Source organism: Calypte anna, chromosome 1 (genome assembly GCF_003957555.1).
Source record: "Calypte anna isolate BGI_N300 chromosome 1, bCalAnn1_v1.p, whole genome shotgun sequence".
NCBI lineage: Eukaryota > Metazoa > Chordata > Aves > Apodiformes > Trochilidae > Calypte > Calypte anna.
Genome location: NC_044244.1, coordinates 122,380,980 through 122,396,764, shown reverse-complemented (window position 1 = coordinate 122,396,764; position 15,785 = coordinate 122,380,980). Strand labels below are relative to the sequence as shown.

General features: G+C 42.8%; 1 protein-coding gene across 1 annotated transcript in view; it reads left to right on the top strand.

The window, feature by feature from the left end:
• The window catches only part of NHS (NHS actin remodeling regulator), a 255,314-nt gene that overhangs the window by 226,878 nt on the left and 12,651 nt on the right, over positions 1-15,785 (top strand). The window contains exons 2-3 of the mRNA XM_030452989.1: positions 5,509-5,661; positions 8,021-8,154. Of these exons, the coding sequence (XP_030308849.1) occupies positions 5,509-5,661; positions 8,021-8,154 (287 nt within the window). The remainder of the gene's footprint in view (positions 1-5,508; positions 5,662-8,020; positions 8,155-15,785) is intronic.

Here is a 15,785-nt window from a genome sequence, read left to right as displayed (position 1 = left end):
ATGAAGTTGGATGTGTTTCCAGACTGTCTAGTCTTTGAGATAATCTGGTCTTCCACAGACTTAATTTTCTTGCCATTTTTTGCACATGGATTTATCAGGCTCTCTGCTGGCCTGAGCAGTAGGTGTGGAAGGGTTTGATCAGGTTGAATTCTGCTTCTGGTATAGGCTTATACAAAACTGGATGAACATGCAACTTTCTTATGACATTGAATCATGAAAGAAAAAAGTCAACATTTTAACCTGAAATGGCTAGAAAAGAATGTCATTTGCTAAAATGACTGGAGAACCTCCTTAATGCTAGAGAAGAAGGGCTTCCCAAGCAGAGGTTGGCACATTTCTGCTGGCTGCTTCAGCCTTCCAGAGCATCCTACATTCCTGCAGCATGGCAGGGGGAAGCTCTGGGAGCTTGGTGGGTGTGCAACCCCCAGTTCCTCTGCCTTCTGCAAAGGGCTTGAGTTGTTAAAGCCTCTCATAAGAGCAACCAGGCTCTTGAATAGGCTTATTTACTCATGTGATCCTTTTTAATTGTGGTCTTTGTCCTTTGCTATACAGATACTTTAATCAGGACTTAGCAGCCTTGTGCAGAAGTTCGTGGCATGACAGCTCTGGGGTCACCGTCCCTTAGCATGTAGGCACTTTCCTCACTTGCTATTCAACCCTCTGAAGGCACTGGATTTTTTCACACCTCCCAACAAACTGTGTTTTCTCTTTGAACCAGGAAACAGGAATATTTTTTCCCCCCTGACAACTAATGGCAACTATAATACAGGAAGAAATAATAGAAAGTTGAGAAACAGAAGGAGTTGGGGGAGGGGGACAAGCATCTAGAGAAGCAGACGGAGTTGGGAGGGGGATACCCCTGGATCTATAAAATAAATAGAGCAGAAATCTTTCTTGCTTGGCCTTTGTGGTTTTATTATTAGAACAACCATGCTTGAGTGCACTAAAGCCATGCAAGCTTCAAGCTTCAAGCATTCACATCAAATTCTGCTACAGCAGAGTTGTGGGATCCTTTTTCTGCTTTGATAAAGGAAGGAGCAAGAGCGAGTGAAAGGATGTGAAGATGAGAAGGGTCTATAAATGATGAATATGATCAACTTTGATAAAACAGCTATTTGGAAACCTTCAAAAATCTTCTCATGAGAACAGTCATTAATGTATGCCTGTTTGATATTGGTTGTCAGGAAACCAGCCAATGTTAATGGATCCGCAGAACATATTGGAGAATCCATTTAAATGGTCTCTCATCTTTCTGCCATCCCACAAGACAGAAAAACAATTACTTTAGCTTGAGAATGAAATGAACATGATAGTTTATATGATTCACTTGTATATTCTAAATTGACCAAAGCACACACCAAAAATATGTTAACAGTCTATATATGATGTGCCTGAAAAGCAGCATTTCCTATTTCTGTACAGGGTTGTTTTTTTTTCCTCAATCACTGTGGTGTCCAGCTGTTAATAATTTAAAGACTGTGGCTTTACAGTTTCTGTATTGCTTTATTTATTATGCATGTGATGATGATGCTGAGGGGCTACAGCCACGCACAGGCTCAGCATTGTAAAAACAGCCTGCAGTGTAAAACACTGAGTGAAAGGAAGTGCTGGCTGAAAGAGATACCTTATCCCCCTTCTGCAGAAACAAGGCATAGGGAGTCTTAATGGTTAACCTAGGCCCTTAATAGAAGTATATGGTGAAGCTTTGACTGAACAGGTTTTCTAGATATCAGTCCAGTGGTCTTTGCTGAATTACCCTGCCATAGTTTGGCTTTTTTCTTTTAGTGAAGGAAAGAGATTCAGCCCTGTGCAGATGATCAGACTTCTAGTGGCCTTGACAACTCATGTTCTGCTACTGCAGCTGTATTCTCTGGCTTCAGCTCCCAGCAATGGTACCTACATGTCAGGGGCCCAAAGACCAGTGGCCAGGTGAGATGCTGTTGCAGGAGCACAGAACATGGAAGGACATGTGCAAAGGGCAATGTCCCAGGAATTAGTGAAAGTGAGTCCCTCTCTTGGCAGGCAATCACATCTGGTAATCCCCATCAAAACATTGCAGGCTCACTCATTTACCAGTGAGCCTTTTCCCTCTCTTTCCCCTTTCCAGAAGGTTTTTCCAGAGCTTCGTTGCTCTGATGTTGGGATGCTGTTCTTCAAACATCCAGCCTAATTGCATTTGTGGTGGATTCATACTTAGTTGTCCTTGGGCCAGCATTGTCCTCTGATCTACCCAACACTTCTCCCTCCCTCTGAGCTTTTCTCCCACTGCAGGCTGAAAACATTCATCCCCTTATGAGTTTTTTGCCAGCTCTTCTAGTTTCTATTCTGGACTGCCTAGCAAATCCACTCCAGTATTTTAAAGGACCGTTCAGTTCAGAGCCTATTGTGCAATATTTCTACTTTCTTGTTGTTAGTGGGGCATATTTCTGACAAGGGAAATCAGAGTTCCTGCAGGGAAAGGGGAGAAGATACTGGTGTGTGTTGGCTGTGGTCATGGCACAGGGTATTCCTATCATTGGAAGATAAGCAATGTATTTTTGCTTTATATTTCTTCTAGTACAGCCATATGCACAGGTCTGCCAGATTTGGTGGCTAAGGGAGAGTTTTTTTGATGGCTAAGAGGTCACGCTATATTATCTATGAACAGCAGTGTACACCTTCAACAAGAAGTGTGTAGCAGAATTGTATTAGCTTGGTTACATTTTTAAGCCTAATGTGAAGTATATTAACCCAACTACTGTTTTTTTATTTGTAAAACACTGCTGCTGAAGCTTTCTACAAGCTAATTTTTGCAGCAAAATCTATCTTAGTCTAATGAAATGTCTGAACAATTCATAAATTGGTAAAACTTTCCACTCACTTACTGAGCTCCATCACAGACAACTACTAGAGCTGCAGTCTAGACAGTTTTTTCTGAGAGTAGGAAGGAACTGCTTGTGCCTGCTGTTTCATTAGCCTCCAGGGTACAATTTGTGATCATGAATATCACATATTCTCAGCAATATAAATGGGTGGGGTATCATTAATATTGCTTATAAATTTTTGTCCTGAGATGAACTTCCCAAGGAGGCAATGAGGCTCAGAACAGAACTGGGGCAAGTTGCTTTGTGTCTCAGTACTTTGTCTGTAAAATAGACATAGTGCTTCCTTACCCTCAAGGGGTAAAAGAAATATAAAATCAGCTCATGCTAGTGAATTATTCACCTACTGCAGTGGTGACAGACAGACAAGCCATCAAAAGCTCTGCTTACCATTTGGCAACATTATATTATTACAATGGATAATTTATTTAGTAAATCCTTGAAGAAACCATGAAGAAACATCTACAGATTGCCATCATTCATCTGACAATCCACCTCACTATCAATCATTTTGCTTTTCATGCTGGTGCCATTGCTTGCAGTGACACCTTGTCCAGTTGCATGGAACAACACTGCAAACATACTGTAAACTGAGTGAAACCCAACCTGCAAAAATACACTTAGCTTCCAAAGAAGGAAAGCAAGGATGCCTACTGAACAGAGTTCAGGGTCCCTTGGGTGTTGCTGAAGCTCTGAGAACCTGAACTTTAGCAGGTCTGTCACCATCTCACACCACCATTTCTGTCATGACACCCATGAAGTATTGTGAACTTTTTTTCTTATGAAAGAAATTTACAAAGTCTGTCAGCATCCCACACACAGCAGTATGGTTTCTGGCTTTCCCTCCTTGTTTCTGCTCCCTCTTTCTTTTCCTGCTGTACTTTTCCAGTTCCTTTCTCTATATAAATTACTGGGGTGAAGGCATACCATATTTTGCATCAAAGAAAGCAAGAAAACCAGAAAGACCAAAGCATCTGCACCAGAGAGCAGCTCTTTGACATCTTGCACTGACTCCCTGTCAAAAAAGGGCAACTGCTCCTGCAGGTCGGGGAGTGCAAAAGCACAGGCAGGCAATGGGAGCCCCAAAACATGCTAGTTCCTTGGCTAGGGACAACATACTGCTGTGGATGTCCTGCCACCAGCACCTTTCTCTGTCTTAGCCTTTCCCTCAGTAGTGTCCCACCACAGTGGGTGGGAATTCTTTTTCCTTCTCTTGTGGAAGTGGCAAGGGCCCTGCTGGGTGAGAGCTGAGGGCTGTGCTTGCCTGGAGTGATAAAAGTTATGTAAGGGCAGCATCCCACCACAAAATGCCCGTCATTGTAGTGGGCAAAATGGTGGCTGGAGAAGGGAACTGGAACGAAGGCTGCATCCCTAACACTGAGTTACAAATTCCTGTTAATGTTGTCCATGGAAGAGGGCTCTGGCCATCAGTGTTGCATGGGACTGTGTTGAGATGGAAGCCACCTCTGATCTGGTCATGGCAGCTCCTCCAGGCTCTGCTGCCAGAAGGGGAAGATGGGTGAGGAAACAGGGCTAGGGTGTACTGCTCTGCTTGAGACAGGTGCAAGCAAAAGAGAGGAGTATGTGGCCACTGGGGGACAAGCCCAAGGCACACTGGCTCCTTGCTAGGAAGGGAACCCCAGGAGGTACCTCCTTGGCAGGCAGGGTCATGCCTGCATCATTCTGTGATGTACTTACTGTAAGCAAAAGAGCTGCTGCAGCTCCCTGGTGTTTCAAGAGGAGTTGACCATTTCTATTGATGCCTGCAGAAAAAGGAGGAAGGCCATTGCTAGACCTGTGGGTGTACTGCTGCATTACTAGGGCTGCTGAGCACCAGTGGGACAGGCCTGCTGCATGCAGCTTGCTGGGGCAGGGCACTGGTATCCTCCATGTCCCTTGGAAGGCTAACTACTGCGGGCACCGAGGTTGGGCACATCTCATTACAGCCCCAGCGCTCCTGAAAAGTTCTCTCAAACCTTTAGTGGACTCAGTTCATGTAACTTTCAGAGGCAGGCTTCTGGGATTTCTCTGTAGAGGACTTGAAGTTCTCCTGTCCCTCAGAAGTCTGTCTGTTGAGGGCACTTCTTTTAATAGGTGACTTCTTTTGGTAGGTGACTTTTTAAAGTCACTCGGCAGGGCAGGGAGTTAATCTCAGTCTTTATGCTCTGGAAGGCAACAAGCTTGCAACCTGTGTCAGAAATTATTCACACTTAACATTATGTAATGAAAGGGCCTATTGTCAGTGAGAATCATGAAATGAGGGACCCGTTCTTTCCCCTGCTATTGCTCAAAATGTCACCATGGAAAGGTTGCTTAGCTTCTTTGCATTTTCATTTTGCTGTCTATAAAATTATTATAACCTTTATTTTGTATATTTAACACCGATCTAGTATAATTGCACCTTCTTGTCCCCATACAACCATTTTCTATCTGGCAAAATGGCATTGTTTAAATGCTAAGTGCTAAAAAGTAGTACTGAAACACAGAGAAAATAATGGTTGCTGTTATTTGGTGGGAAAAGAGGTGCTGTGCCATCCCCAGTGCTCATGCTTGGCACTTCTATTCCAAGCAAGAGCCTTTGCTTTTGGCTAGGTTGATGTAAGATAGGCCAGGAGTGTAACTTTGCATTCTGTTTTTTATCCCACAGCTGTCTCCAACCTGGATGCAGAGAGCAAACTGAGTGTCTACTACCGAGCACCTTGGCACCAGCAAAGAAACATCTTCCTCCCCTCCACAAGGCCACCCTGTGTGGAGGAGCTGCACCACCACGCCAAGCAGCACCTGAGAGCCTTGCACAGAGGTGGGTGCTCACACATGCTCAGGCACCATCTCCATCCATGTGATGCCTCACCATGGTCCCCTTCAGGTCCAGGTACAGGGCTGTGGGCACTGCTTTCTGCTGGGACTTCATTACTCAGGCTAAGGAAGAAAGCTGAAGAGGTGATCCAGCAGTAGAAAAGGCTTGTTGCCCTCTTCAGCTTGTTTATGATTACTACAGTAGAGTTGCAAAGGACTTTTTACTTGTCCTTTTTATATTGTTTGTTTATATGTTTTTCTATCAAAATGGGTGTGTCTGAATTGTGTGAGCAACTCCGTGCGCTGACCCCAAAAGGATGGAGGTGCTGAGTGTTTCAACAAGGCCATCTTCTCTCTCTCTGCTGAAGAGATATTAAACAATGCCTCTGCTCTAGGACAGATAAGATATAACTTCCCACAAGCTAAACTTGGAGCCCAGTGGTATGACAGAGTCTCAGCAGAAAGTGAGCTGTCTGCATGGGGTTTTCAAGCAGAATACAGGAGGAGACCTGTGTCCTTCAAGGGTGGCAGATGAAAGTCAGGTGATAACCCATGCATCTTGGAGGGATTAGGCAGGTGTCCCCTCCCCAGACCAGGGACATTGCCTAACAAACTGGAGACCTGTAGCTTCAAAACCAAATCATGCAACACAGGGAGGAAGTGGAAACAATCAAAGTCATAACCAAGATCCTGGGGTCTTTGCCATAAACGGAATTCAGTAGGTGCAAACATCTGGATGGTACTACAACAGCACACTACAGAGATGACAAGAGATGAGTAAAGGTCAGTTTCTACTGGGAACCTATCCAAGACAAAATTCTTACAGGGAAGCATATAAAAGTAGGCAAACAAGCCCGTCTGTTTTCTGTGCCATAAGGAAGGAGAAAGTCCATGCAAGTCACCCTTAAAATGTTCAGCAGTAGCTTCCTGTGTTGGAAGTGTTTTGCACCAACAGCTACCATTGCATTGCTCATTTATTATTGTTATCAGGCTATAATAGTAATAGATTTCTCAGATCTGCAGCACATCTGTTAGCTGGGTAAAACGTTCCAGTTAATTACCTCATTTGAACCTCTCTACAGATTTTAGCTCAAGAACACACTGAGGGTGCAGTACATCTTCATAGCCCAGGGAAGAGCAATACAGACGAATTGCAGTGGCAGTAGTGCTGGGGTAGGGCAGAAGCTGGGTTTTCTGGTCTCTCTGGCCTTGCTTTGCACTTTTCTTCGGCCCAAGATGATCTCTGCCTGCCATCTTGTGGACAGGAGGAAACCTGACAGGCAGCTGTCTGAAAATGCCTCATCGCTTTAAAGTTACAAATCTCAGTTTTGGCAACTTCCCATCCTCTGAGTTTAATGGCAGATGTGCAGGTTCAGCAGGTGGCTTAGCATGTGCTGTTTTAGTTTATTTTCCAAATAGCTGCACATATTGGAGTGAAATTATAACCTGAAATTTACCCTAAATGTATTTATTGCTTCTTAACAATTTCTTCTATCAGAATTGCCTTATCTCTTCATCTGTTTTACCACGAGGAATTCACACTAAACATTTGGTGAGAAAGCAGCTTTTTCTAGCAACAGGCATTGCTGGCTGGGCTACAGCTATGTGCATCAAGTAAATCCATCATCCCCTTCCAGCAGCATTCTGTGCAAACAGCAATTATCTGATTGTCATCTGAAATTAGAGATGGAAAGTCAGGAGCATCCCCCTGTTCACACCGAAGGTTTCAGAGACTTGCGACTGATACTGTAAGATGACTGGATATTGGGATCCCACACTGAAGCAAGGCTCCTTTGGACTTGGGGTGGAGAGATCCTGACCTTTTCAGGATGTTCTCCTGCATGCCAGGATGCAGAGCTGACACTGCAACAAACCTTCCATGTCAAGCCCATGTTCAGGACCTGGGGTTGTGATGCAGCTAGGGAAAGAAATCCCACCTGGGGCCTCACTTCCTTTGCCCCAAAGGGTGTGTTGGTAGACTGGAGGTAATACTGCAGCTTGGCTTTTCAAGTCCAAACGAGATGTAGGTTCCCATCGTGAATCAGGCCTTGGGTCCCAAGGCTCTATAAGGTAGATCTTTTGTCACTTGGAATAAAGGGTTTAAAATTCCATTTGGTGATATTTCATCTTCAGTACAGACGTTGGGGTGTGCTGAATGAGTGCTTTTCTTCCAGAGGCTCAGATGCTTAGTAGGTGACTCCTTCAGTTGCAATAGGCATCATAGGTACTGGTCTATGGAGAAAAGTAGGACTTTCTTCTTTGTAGTGCACGTCCTCTTCGTGTCTTTGTTGTGGTGTTAATAGAGATATTTCTATGTTTTGAACACTCTGAAAGACTCCTATCTTCTTTCTCCCCCAAAACAGAACATCGAAGCCGAGGTGATAACAGAGAGCAAAAAGTCCAAGGCCCCATCACTGTGGTGGCTCCCCCCTTCCTTCCCTTCCCTGCAATCTGCAGTCAAAAGAGGCAAGCGATAAAGGAGCGGCACTTGCTACCAGTAAGTCTTCCACTGCATCTATCACACACCAACATATTATTGGCATTGTGGGACGTAAGTGTGACAGAGCTTCACATGTGGCCCCCCACCCTCCCTGAGCCTGTGCAGGTACAACACAGCTGACCTTAAATACTGTCAGCAGCATAACTCAGGTTACTCAGTCTTCCAGCAGCCAGCTCCAGGGTGGATGTTTCCTTTTAGAAACCTCTTTTTTCATGTGTGGCCAGCACACAGACTTACTCATTCACACATTCCTTCACATTCTTCGATCCTGCTTTAGGCAGAACTTCCAGAACCCTCCTGTAATTTCAGAAAGTTCTCTAATTTCAGTCTTGGCATTAGCATTGTCAGGAGCCAGGAACTCAAGGGCAATGAGTACTGGCTTAAGGCTCAAATGGGTGCAGGTAGGCTCAGCAGACACGAGGAACTACAGTTTCCACATATGTATGGACAATGATCCTGTTCCACAGATTCCACCTCCATGCAGTTTTTTCAGCTGCTTCATGTCTCACACATGTCCTCGCAGACAGCCAAGCAGGAAGTCCAGCTGAAGACCTCGTCCTGTATGTCTGTGCTGACTTGCCAGTGCTGCACTAATTTGAAATCAAAGTAGTGCTGATGATATGGTAGTTATCACCATTAAAAGAAAAGCACCAGATCCACAAGCTTATCTCTGATTTGGTCCATAATTCCCACTGGTTTCAGCAGAAATTCTGTACCTCTGTGGCTTGGGGTGTTTGACCCATGAAAGTGACATTCTGCCCCGTGCTGAGAGCCAATGCATTCCTCAAACCAGTTAAAACTCCACAGGTCAAACATGGATTTGACTTCTAAGTGATGCCTATGTCTAATGCCAGCCATCAGTGTTGGGGTAGATTTGCCTCTGCAGGTACAGAGACATTGGCATCTCAGCACTGTTATATTCGTGAGCACAGAAGTGTGTAGCTGCTGAATCATCACCTACTTAGCTTAAAAATCCAAGTACATTCATCCTAATCCATTTTATTAACCATATAAAAATACTATAGTGGTAAAGCAGTAACACTGTAAAACATCTGACCAGGACCAAAATGTCAGCAAATCTGTCCATAGGAAGTTTTGCTTCTCATTTGAAAGTGTGCAGTGCATAATAAAGTTTTGATTAGTTTAACTATTCTGGCTTTTTTGGCTGTTTATCTAGAGGATTTTGAGGGAAGTGTTGCAAGCTTTGAACTGGTCAAATGTTCAGGCTTTATGATTCAACTGAAACAAGATACCTTGATGTGAAGGGATAGCATAGAAAAGAGAAGAAAGGGATAGCATAAAGGAGAAACAGACTTACCTTTTCTTCTTTAAAAGTCATCATCAAAGCTAGGGCTGTTTTAGGGTCACTGAAAGGTAAAGGAGAGGTAACACCACATTATAGATCAAAACTAGTTACAGATAATTGTTTGGACAGTATATTGAACATAAAGCTTAGTTAGTATCAGATGGGGAGCCAGACACATCTTTAGAAATTGCATACTCAGTAGTGAAAGGCCTGAATCTTTGCTGTGTTTGGAAAACAATCAGAGCAGTTCAGCCATTACTTCCATCTGTGGAACACAAAAAGAGAATAAATAGTGAGCAATCCTCTGTGTCCTGTGTTAGTTGGCAAAATTTAGTCAAGTGAATGCAGATGTCTTGGCTTTATCAGCAAGTCCACCTTTTTTTTTTTTTTTTTTTTTTTTCAAGAGGGAAAACACTAAGATTTGTGCCTACTCATTTTGAGCCTTTTTTTTTTTTTGGTGGCTAGCCAGGTTCAGTGTTCTCTAAGAAGGAGCAAACAAGCTGCTGGGGGACTGTCATCCTATCTATTTCAAGGCATCTGGCAGTGTTCTGCAGTGAAAACTGCAAATATTCCAATGCCAGAGTACTTCAAAGTGCCTTGACCCATTTCTGAGAGAACTCCTTGTTCGTGGGGCAACTGTAAAAGGAAAGAATAAGGCAAGATGAAGCCACACATGAATGCTCTGTCTGGCAGAAGGTTAATCAGATACTTTTACAAGACACTGAAACAGTGAGTAACTAATTGATATTGTGCCAGCCTTCATGACTTAATGATATCTGTTACAAGAGCAAGTTGAGAGTACTCTTCTTGTCCAGCTTGCCCTTTTTGGCATAAGCTTTTTGACATCTGTAAATGTGTATCTGCTTCAGAGGCTGTTGGTAATGTTTGATATCTGGTTCCAGCTGATCGTGTCATCTGTTTGTCAATGAACTAAAGATGTTAAATCCTACATGAAATTTTATTCATATCCTAGCAATCTGCTCTGTATTCCACTTTTCTGATGAACTGGAAAGGTTCTGGTAAAAGCAATACTAAACAGCAATAAAAGCCCCTTTCTGTGTTTTCTGTGAATTAGGGAAGAGACCAATGAGAAGCTGGGAAATGTTTAGAAGTTACAGGATCTGACTTCTGCAAACTGAGTGCATGTATTAAGCCATAAAATAAGTGGCTTGATTTTGAGAAATATTCATTTTACCACTGTGTGAACTATCACCACTGAAATCTACTGAGAAACAGTTTACTTATATCTGAGACTAGCCAAAGCCTCCACATTTGTACCATTAGCCTGCTGTTTTACTGCTACCAACTAGGTGGCTATTAGCTTTTCAAAAGATCTTGCATATTGTATAGTAAAACTAGAGAAAATCAGACACAGCAACTGAAGATTCAATTTTAAGCACGACTGTCTTTACAGGGGCCAAATAAGGGCAACGAATCTATACAACAGATAACAATCTATACGAAAAATTATCTTATTTGTTTCACACCTCATTCCTTATAATTTCATTGCATTACATCCGGTTCTTAGAGTATGAGAAAGAATGAGTACTGCTTTCCCATTCCCTTTCTCCATGCTCCTCCTGGTTTTGCAGACATGATATTACTTGTCTACATGATATTACTTGCCTTTCCATCCCAGTAATTCATTTTTAAAGCTGAAAAACTATAGCATAGTCTCTGTCTACAAAGAAGAACTAAACAACCAGCACATTTATAAGTATCATTCATTCAGGCATTTTTCCAATGAAAAAAGAAATAATAATCTGAGGAGAGTACGAGGAAGGCATGGACTTCTAAAAATGAGAGAAATATTCCTTACACATGTTCCCATGACAACCTTGCCTGTAGCACTGCTGAGACCAGTCACTGCGTGTGAAGATGCTGTGTCATTCCAACTGCATTTCAGCTTTCTCTTTCATTTTCTCTGACTTTTTAATTTCTCTGGTTCCCCAAGTCCAGCCAGCCAGTCTCCAAAATCTCAGTACTCACGTTCAGAATGTCATGAGAGCACACTTTCTCAAACCCATCATGGTATAGCTGTTATAATAATGGGAATGGAGCCAGGAACTTATAATATGTGGAAATTAACACTCACAGCTGCACAAAGTTCAGTGTCACTTTGTTCAAAATTATAATCTGAGCAGAAATCTAAGACACAAGAAACAAGCAGTTATTCTCCATCCAGGCTTTGCCTCTCCCTGGGATCTTAGCTAGAGCTAATATGAAAAGAAAATAATGCATCAGGTAATTTATTCCATCACCCTGCCATTTCAAAAATATTCCCTGTGGTCTGCCTTAGCATGGTTCATACAGGAAAGGGAAACACAACTGAATGTAATAACTTTTCCACAGTTTTGTCCTGAAGCTGTACAAAGCCTCAGTAAAAAATAACTGAGTTAAGGGCTGGGCATGAGTTGAGCTGTGCACTTTCTGTGTGACAATCCTACCTGTAGCTGTTAGAAATAAAACCTTCCTGACATTACTCATCAGAATGAATTTGCATAGCAGTGTTGGTGCAATAAGCACAGTACCTACTACCTTGTATTGTGGCATTATTATTTTGTACCATTGTCTGCTGGAATGCCACGCATAGTATGACTTCTGTCAGAAAACATGTCTCATTTTTGTCTTTGCCTTGTCAAGACAGTGGAGCAGTACATTAATCACTAAAGGATTGTTAGTAGTTTAACAGATCACATTTGTGATGCTCCAAAAGAATAGAAAATGCCACAAACAGAGGAAACAAAAACTTAAGGAGAATGAAACATATGGAAATGTATACATTGTGAGCAGGCAGGTGAGCAGGGATGTATTTTGCATCAGAAATAACACAGTCAAAAATATTCCTGCTGTTTCTTCTTCAGCATCAGTTGACTGCAATAGAAAGCTTCTGTATAGGTACAAATGTTAATTTTTAATTAAGTAGTTAACTGTGCTCTGAAAACACCGGAGAGCTGCTAACTCTTTATTAGTATTTCTTCTGCTTTTACCAGACCTTTAACTTTTCCAGCATGTAAATCAGTACCATTTTCTTGAACTCCTGTGAATTAATGAAGCAGCAGGCTCTCTATTTTGCAGGCAGAGAAAGAGAGGTAGGGAGCTTTCAACCCACGGCCACAGAAGAAATCAGTACTTGGCTCATGTGGATATGGGATTAAACAGCAGTTCATATTTATTCTACATGTTACCTTTCCAGTACTTGAATGTTTGCTCTCAAACATCAAATCAGGATGTCCTGTTAATAAGTACATATTATTTTTGTGCTCACAGAAGGTGAAAGCATCCTGCATATGTTCTGTTTGCTGCTGGAAATGAGCCATACATGAAGCTTACATACACATGCTAATTTTTTGCTGGGCTGAATATCTCCCACCCTATTCATAAAGTTATCCTGGGAAGGAAATTTCCCCCTTCTGGTTCTATAGAAGCCTGAAGTCAGAAATAATATTGATCCCATATGCTTTTTATTAGCTGCAGCTTTTAGGCAGCAGAAGTAAAAAATAATCCTCTGGAGAAGAGCATCATGCTGCTAGCTCCTTCCCAAGGCTGTGTGAGCACTGCCAGCATCATCCCTGTGCTTTTGAGGAATGTGACTCAGGCACCAAAATGTCCTGTGAGGTAACACCTTGCATACAAGGTCAAACAGAGCTGAAGGGGAAGGGATCAACTCAGCTGTGCCTACATTTGACAAACATGTTGAGGATTAGTGCTCTTGATGAGGCTTTAGCATTCCCAAGACATCTTTAATTATCTGAAGAAAAATTAGTTCTTTATTCTTAGGTTGATGTTTTTCTCCTCGCCACTGCCCTGTGTTCAATACACCCTGTGCCCTAAATTTGAAATCCCAGTATCTCCTGTAGTGCTATCCCATTAGGCAAGGAAGGTTGGGACATGATTTAATGCAAATGATGGTTCTTGCACCATTCTTTCCTTAAATCTTGAAGATCCCAAACAACAGTGATGTCTCAAAGATTTGGTGGGTGGAAAACAGAAGAGGCTGAGGTGACATTTTTGTCCTGTTACTGACCCATTCATCTCCTCCTCTGGATCCTAGCTCTGGGACAGTAAATGGGGCAGGCCCATAGATTGACAGACTGGCAAGTTTACACCTGCTAAATTGCTTCTTTGTCACTGAAGGGGATTAAGATTCTCATTTGCTAAAATCAGGGGGGACAGTGCTTCAACTCACCCTGAGTTAGGGGCTGAAGAAAGGTGAGCTGATTTTCTCTGTGTTAATACCTCTTTCCTTATCTCTACTGGGGAAGCCTGGTTCAGATTTGGACATCTGACTTTATAGCTGTAGTGCACAGAAACCAAAAACTTTCACATGGAAGAGACATGGAGCAATGAGAAATCAGATCACGTGCATACACAATCAAATTTTTACTGAGAAGCAGCTTCACAAGCACAATGGCACCTCTGCAAGGGAAGTTGATGGTATAGCTCAGAAAATAAAGATTTGTCAGTGAGTGCAGAGTAAATCCCTATTCAAGCAATTAGGCACCAGTTTGGTTTCAAAGCAATCTTAGTCCATTAAAGAAAAATGCCTATTTAAAGTGTTCTGGCTTTGTAGTTAACAGATTGATTATTACCACTGACAAGTGCCAAGCACACCCACACAAAAGAAATTCACTTTGAAAACTGCCTAGCTGCATATTTGCCCATCAGACCAGAACAGCCTCGGGTATATAATAATAATTTCTTGCTTAATTACGTATTTACTCAGGACTTTCAGAGATATTCTTGTCTTCCGAGTGAATGAGACCATTTGAAGAGCGGCAGCTCTCTTTCTTCCCCAATGCTGAGGTGTTGAAATGCTGAGGCTGACGCTATCCGCCAACATCCCTCAGCTGCCTGGCAGTGGGCATTGCATGGGAACAGGCAGGAGGTGACCTTGGGACCCCTTGGAGAGGTAGTGGTGACAGTGGCTTTCTCAGGAGTACTGCTGTGACATCAGAAGCTGAAATTCTGCCAATCACTTCCATGTTTGTCCTACCTCTTTGTGGTAGGAACCTACCTTGGATGTTTGTCCTGCCATGCTTAATCAGAGACCTGATAGTTTGGCACATCAGTAATGGTTGTGGGGACGTATAACCAGATAGATTCCTTGGAGGAGTCGGGCAGAGTGGCACACAGGGGAAGTAGGAAAGCCCTGCACAGGACAGACAGATGCATAGCCAGACCTTGCCTGAGGCCAAAGTCAAGGTCCTGCTGTTTCTTCCAGGGAGGTTTGCCCCCAAGTGGCTTGTGCACTAAGCTTGGGGAAGGAGGTCCCTTCCATCCCCTTCTCCTCTTGCACTGACTGAGACTATCACAGGCCTTTGCAGGACATTGCAAAGAGTCTTGTATCTTGAACTCTGGTCACCTCAGCAGCATTTGTCTCCCTCTGTCTCCACCCTCCCGGGAGAGCCTCCAGCACCTTCCATAGGGAAGTCAAATTTCAGTTCAAACCCTGATCCTGCAAATTGCAGCCAATTTGCTTACAGCAGGTGATGAAAACTCAGCCAAAGAACCAAGGGAGAAATCACCCTTCTGTATATGAAGAGCAGATTTCACTGGTTGATTCACTATCTCCATTTCATGAACAGAGGTGTTTGTCCTGCAAAAAGGACTTTCCCAGCTTGGGAGAATTGGTTTTGCTCTGACCTGGGTAGAAACTAACCTGCTGGAAACGTTATTTTGGAACAGTTCTTTTTTGATTTCCTCCCTACTTTCCTGTAAGACTGATGGGCAGCTCATTTGGAGGCTTTCCTTGGTTTTAGTCCTGTACCAGGGACCAGGGCAAAGTAGGAGGTGTGTATCTAGGAAAAGAGTAGGACAAGATGGAGAATTAGGCCTTCTGAGACTCACCACAGCTTTTTTTCTTACGTGAGACCATATAGTGCAGTCTTTCAAATGGAGATTTGTGTTTCATCCATTATAGTGATGCTGATAATGACTGGGAGGAAAAAATGTTCATATGATTCTTTAGCAGTCTGCTAACTACTGCAGTAGGAGATAATAACCCCCACCAAGTAGCACTTACTGGAGCTTTCCAGTGTGATCAACAGGCTTGTTTTCTCTGTCTTCATTGTTTTATTTCCTATTTCAAAAGAGGCCATCCTTCACTCCTTGGTTTCGTAAACAGGACAGTGCAACAAATCAACCAGACTATCTGAATGAAGAGGATTTCAGAGATTCACCAAGATGAGGACCTTCTGGGCATCTCTTTCCTTTTAAAAATTATATAAAGTGACAAAAAACCAATTGGCTGTTGTCACCCTGACACAATAATTACAACCTTAGAGATGTAATGATAACATGAGAAAACCTTAGCAATCAA